Here is a 6355-nt window from a genome sequence, read left to right as displayed (position 1 = left end):
TGACAAAGTTTTACACACAAATTATGGTTTTCTTGGGGAAATACTGAGAAGCATTCTCTTTATTGACCTATATTTCTTAAAAATAGTTCTTAAAACTATTAAAATATAGTTCTACCTAGTTTATGTATTATTTTAAGAAAAGTCTCCAAAAAATCCAACTATTCAAAATCTATTGCAGTTTAGTTTCAACGTTAAAACAGTATTGTTAACGCAAGAAGCTTTTGTTATCGACTGTTATCGGCGGCTGAGATCGAGGGCTTTCTCATCTTTACATAACGGGACACTGAGTAAAAGAGAAGTTGTTTTGGAAATGGAATTCCATTGAAATCCAGTCAACTAGGGAGGCGACGCCTTTAGGTTCATGCCAAGTAGCTAGCGACTCGACAGCTTCTCACTCATTCGACTGCATTGCCTCGACCTGATCACCAGACGTTAGCATACGGAAATTTTACGAAAACCATACCGAAACTAAGATACATGAATTTCTACTTGGAGCACGTTTTGAGCGGCGACAAGGTGTACTTGGTCCGCGGGGACAACACCTTGGGCCGGAATCCATCCTGCACCTGGATCATGAACTACGATTACATGTCGCGGTTCCACGCCGTGATCGTGGTCAAACGGGAGACTCTTTTCATCAAGGAACTGGTAAGTAATCATGATCCTGGCAATCCTGATCCTCCTGGCAGATAATGAGAATAATCTTTCCCTGACCAAAGGATTCCCTTAATGGGGTCTTCCTGAACTACAGCCGCATCGGCAGTGAATTGCGAGAGGTTTTCGTTGGCGATGACATATCCTTTGGCGTGGATATTGATCCGTCGGTGGAGCAACAGCTACCATGGACCTTCGGTATCTTCACCGTCAAGGCGGAGCCGGCTCCAGCGCAGAACATGGATCGCACCAAGAAGAACAATAACGGTGACAAGGCCCCCCCAACCAACAATCCCCTAATCACAATCAAGACCCCCACAAAGCCCACCACCAATCCCAATCCCACCAATACCGCCACCACCGTTGCTGCCTCTTAAGTGTATCATGGTGGGAGGAGGGAGTGGTGGCAGGAAGGATTGGGAGGGTGGGCGAACACAGCGATTACATTAAACGGCGGCCGAATGCAAATGCGCCGGCACTTGAGGACCAAATCCGAATCCATTTCAAGGCGTTAATTTGCCAAGCCCAAGATAACAGGAGGAGATACACCAACAAGCTCAAAAAAAAAACAGACATGCAAATGACCATCCAAGGAGTCTGCCAGTTGATCCTTGGAGTCCGGCAAAAAAAAAAATCAAAAAAAAACAAGGACGATGCAACAATAACGATTAAGGATAGAATTTTAGTTACGATAGTCAAGAATTGAGGACTGGGTTAAATAATTTTCTTTCCTTACTGGTTCACCCCCTTTTATTTTTACACTTTCGGACACTTTCAATCTTTTTTTGATAAAAAGATGGCGGCTAAGACGACGAACTTCCTTAATGCCTGCCTAAATTTTTTGTATTTTAAATACAACTTACACTTACTATATTATCTATTTAATATTGAATATCTTGGATAAATGTCACACTTATCGGCATATGTATGATTTTCATCATATATTTGTTATACAATTTTTGAAATAAAATTGTCAAGCAAGTACTTATCTTCTATATATTATAAGAAAAGTATATATTTAAGTTTAATATTAAAGTATACTTGGTTAGCCAGTGCTGTAGAACTCTGAATTTCCCAGAGATCTCAACCCTTAATGCTCTGTTATTTGTAGCACACAATTTAGCATGTAATTATGCGGGGGAACAGGGAATTTTCGAGTGGAGCTGATGCTGATGCTGATGCTACGTGTGGGGATTTGGGCCGCTGTCTTATGACAAAAACACCACAATTGGAAATCCTGCGTGGCGACATCCTAAACCCCCCAGTAGCCCTGAAGTCCTGAAGTCCTGTAGTCCTGTAGTCCTGTAGCCCTGTAGCCCACACCCACCATTCAGACACCCATCCACCCGAAATGTCCGGTCGAATTCCCCAAAACCCAAACCCAAAACCATCCTGGCAATAGCAAATGCATTCTGCTCGTTGAATTTTAATTGCGGCCGCTCACTGACCCAAAAGGATATAAAAATCCTTTCCCCCCCCGCTTGCCAAACAACAAATTACAGTAGAACTTTGCTTGAGGGAATATCTATTTAACTGTAATGTTATATAATTGGAGTTTATGAATAATATTATAGGGGAATATTTTATTTTTCATTATAATAATATAAAATAAAATATTTTTGTTTTTTTTTTCACAATTTTGAATAGTATTACTTTGATTTTTATGTCAAAATATTTTATTTTTTAAGAACAATGTCTGAAGTTGAATAAATATTTCTTAAACATTTAAAAACATGTATTTAATTCAAAATATTTATTTTAGAATCGATGAAAGTATTGGTAAAGAGGTATGTTTTATGTTTTTAATTTTTTAAATCCTAATATAACTTTTCTTGTTTCGTTTCTAGACTTATTAGATACTAGATACTAACCATAAGGACGACTTCCTGATAGATATGGCCTGAAAGGTGAAGGTTATATATTCCATCTTTAAAAAATGTCAAACTTTCGGTAAGAACTATATTTAATTTTCTTAATTTTTATCAAAATACAATCCTCTAAAATGTCCTAATGTTTTATTTAAATTCCCCTTTTCCTTTTTAGGAGTTTCCACTTTAAATTATTACCCAGACTAAGAATTCGAAAGGGGACTTTTTGGTGTAATTTTTCCCCTTTTTTTTATAAAAGGGGGGCTTGGGTCTAACCCTTTTCTCAATCATAACGCTTTTAGTGTCGACGCCTCTGACTAATTTGTCACTTTTGTTGTCGCCTCGGCCGCACTTTGTTTTTTATTTTTTATTTAACTGTCGCCTCTTTTTTGTGCATATATACGAATTTTTTTGTTTATGGGGGAAATAGCAACCCTTTTCAAGGGCAATTTTGTATTCAAATAATGTTTGACTTTTTGCTCGCCCCTGTTTATCCATCTCGGGGTCTCCAGCGCCAGCTCCAGCTCCCATCTCATTTTTGCAGCCGGTACGTGTTTGGTTTTTGCTCTGCAATATCAAATACCCGTCCTGTCACGCCCCCTTTCCTTTGACTGTCATCCTGTCCGCCTCTGTCCCCGCCTCCTGTACTACTGTCCGCCTGTCCTGCTGTCCTGCTGTCCGTCCGTCCGTATTTTACCCCGCCAGAGTTCTCATTCGCACGTAATTAGCTGTTAATTTGGACTGCCACTTGGCAACCGGGCGTGCATTTTACTTTCTAACTTTTTCATTATTTTCGGTTTTTTCTCCCCGGAGGGGGAGTGGGCTGGAGTGATGGTTTAGGGTTTTGGCGGAAAAGCATTCATAGGGAAATTAAGGGAAAAGCGTTTTTGATTTGCCACAGGAGGAATGGCTGGCTGGAAGCGGCAAAGTTTATTAGTTGTCATAATTACTCCACTGTTTTCCCATTTTATTGGATATGTTTGGTTTTAATTTCTGGTTTTTGGGTTCTGCTTGTCTTTTTGATTCTCTGATGTAGGGTTTTGTTTAATCTTTTATTGTTTTGTAATTTAAGAAGTCTTTTTTGGAGGAATAATTAAAAAAGGTGAGGGAAAAGTAAGAGGATTCAAGAGGATTGGTTTTTGAAATTATCAAAATAGCTATCAAGTTAGGACTTTTTTGAATAGTTTTTTTTAAAAAAAAACCTAATAAGATATAATATTAAAAGAAGCTATAGACCTATAACAAATAGGTTTTAAGCTCTAACTCTAAAAATACTGTTTTCCGCAAAATCTTTTCAATTTATTTTACTCTTTAAGCCCCGCAGTTGGAACACCTTCTATTGACACATGAGATGGATCGAACCCTCTGGTCTCTGGACTCCTGACTCCGGAGAGTCCACCCCGAGAAGCGGTGGACACTGGGCGGTGGATGGTGGGTGGGTGAGTGGGTGGTGACCCGATTGAACCCACTGACAAGCAAATTACTTGACCGGGCCACACCAACCACAAGTCAAGGTATGGCAGCCAGCCGTTAACTTTGCAGCTAATTATAAATGAAATCCGATATCAAAGGGCACACGGAGACACGCCTTTGTGCAGCACCCACACACACACACACACACACACTGGCACACTCATTGTCAAACACACACACACTCAAAGGTACACAACACCAAACACAAAGACAATGTCAATTCATTTGGAGTTTTGGAGTCTAGGACACTTGGAAAAAAATGTTTATTAAATTGTTTTGGAGGAGATAGTGATTATAAAATACATAATAATATTAAAAATTATACTTTAAATTTATATAGCAATAATTTCAGAACTAAGTAGAGAGATATCTTTTAGTAATTATATAAAATAGTAACTATAAGAAGTTTAAAACCCTCTCATCGAAGACCATAAGGCCTCTAATTAATTCCCCAAGAAAACAGTCTTAAAGACAAATCTTTTTCATTAATTTCTCTCTCTAAAATAGTCTCATCCCCTGAAGTTTAAATGAAAGTTATTACACTAATTTGTGTGGAAGACAAGCCCCCCATTTCGCATTGTGCATTTGGCGGCCGCCAGTCAACTGCGGGCTGTGGCTCTGAGCAAACAAACAAATAATGAAAACAGCCAAGGGGGTGCCCAGAAAATGAGCTGGTGTGGGTGGCGGAGGTGGCGGAGGAGGCGGAGAAGGGGGGAGGGCGTGGGCCCAGAACAAAGTGGAAAATTCATAAAATGTCATTGTCGCTTTATTAAAACGCGCCAAAACCTTCACGTTACATCCCCGTTTGCCCTTCTTGGCCTCCAACAAAGGATCCAGCTTCGTTTCTAACACACATTTGCACAGAGAGAAATAGGTAGGGGGTTCTATAGATTTTTCAGATTTTATTTGAATTAATTAAATTGTATATTGAACAAGATATATTATTAAAAGTGTTTCCTGTTGATGTTTAATAAATATTTATACCTGGTACTTCTGAAGTAAAGATGTTTAAATTTATTATAAAATGTTAATTAAAGTTTTATTGTTTCATTTATTTATTTGCTTAATGTAATTAAAAAATTCTACCCGGTATATTTGGATCATAATCCTATAAGTTTTTCTCAAAAAATTATAGTAAATTACAAAGATAACATCTATATAGTTGAAAAGAAAACTTAAGCTATTATAATACAATTTAAAAACTTTTTAAACATTGTTTTAATCTCTCCAAAATTGAATCAAACTTGTAACCTTCAGACTTTTTCTTCAAGTGCAGTCACATATAGATGACATAGATGTCAGGAGGGGGGCGATCAGAGGCGTTGGGCTTCAGGGGGGTGGCTGGCTTTGGTGCTTTGGCAAATTGGGCGGACGGCGACGTTGTCTGCTTTGCCATCGACAGCTGTTGGCGTCATTTACAAAAGCTTTTTGGCCGTTTTATGGGATTTTGCAACAGTTTCATTTTCATTTTGCGCAGGGCGCACCCATGCAGGGATAAGAGGGCTGCCAGGAGGGGCATGGCCAGTGGCGGTGTGTGTGTGTGTCGGTGTGTGTGTGTGTGTGTTGGGGCTATGGAGATGGATATGGAAGGGGGGGTCGCATAATGCCGCCATTAGAAGTTGCCGCCAAGCACTTGCTAACGCCAAAAGATGATGATGAGCAGCAGCAGCATCAGCGACAGCAACAAGGACCATATGTGCGTCTATACGAAAGTGCACACACTGTTATATCAGTTTTATTTTTTATTTATTAACCACATTTTCGAAATCTTAATCAATTGTCTAAAATATTTAATATAAAATTTTAAAAACTCCAAGCATTAAAAACTGTTTTTCAAATCTTTTCTTCAGAAACTCACAAACATTAAACGGTTACTGAGCTAAAGTTTCTTAAAGGATTTTCTTAAAAGTATCTTAAAAAGGATATATTACTAAACAAGAATATAAGGAGAACGTAACAAGATTCTATATATTTTTTTATAATTTGATAAATATAAGACAAGTTATTCACAAAACTAAAACAGTCTTCTAAAACTAATAATAAAATAAATGTCTTTTTTCCTTTTTAATTAGTTTCTAACAAATTCTTCAGCTTAAAAAAAGGGACTAAACCCTATAGAATTTTTTAAATTATGTAAAATACTTTCTCTATTTCTTTTAATATTTTTAATCTTTTTCTTTCAGTGCATTTGTATGTCTTTGAACTTGTATGTGTGTCTCTGTGCGATGTTGCGACAACGATAATAGCTCCAACGTTTGTTGATTCGTTTGCTGTCTATGTCTGCGTCCTACATCCTCCATTTTCCCTTGAAATTTTCTCTCCTCCCCCTAGCCCCTCCTCCCTATTTTCCCCCTCAGACC

The 6355-nt window shown here is 38.2% G+C and overlaps 1 protein-coding gene across 1 annotated transcript; it reads left to right on the top strand.

Moving 5' to 3' along the window:
- The first annotated feature begins 348 nt into the window (after positions 1-348).
- On the top strand, positions 349-1638 carry LOC6502143. Its single transcript, XM_001966093.4, has 2 exons — positions 349-648; positions 720-1638. The coding sequence occupies exons 1-2, from the start codon at positions 478-480 to the stop codon at positions 1029-1031; spliced, it is 483 nt and encodes a 160-aa protein (XP_001966129.1). The 5' UTR covers positions 349-477; the 3' UTR covers positions 1032-1638.
- Positions 1639-6355: the final 4717 nt, after the last annotated feature.

The sequence above is a fragment of the Drosophila ananassae genome, chromosome XL (genome assembly GCF_017639315.1).
Source record: "Drosophila ananassae strain 14024-0371.13 chromosome XL, ASM1763931v2, whole genome shotgun sequence".
NCBI lineage: Eukaryota > Metazoa > Arthropoda > Insecta > Diptera > Drosophilidae > Drosophila > Drosophila ananassae.
Note: the sequence above shows the minus strand (reverse complement) of the source record. Positions and strands in the feature narration are given on the sequence as shown.

Bases quoted from the DNA above. Each gene is read 5' to 3' on its own strand.
- LOC6502143 (XM_001966093.4), top strand. From the start codon at position 478: ATGAATTTCTACTTGGAGCACGTTTTGAGCGGCGACAAGGTGTACTTG. The intron at 649-719 runs GTAAGTAATCAT...CCCTGACCAAAG, and splicing joins CTCTTTTCATCAAGGAACTG to GATTCCCTTAATGGGGTCTT.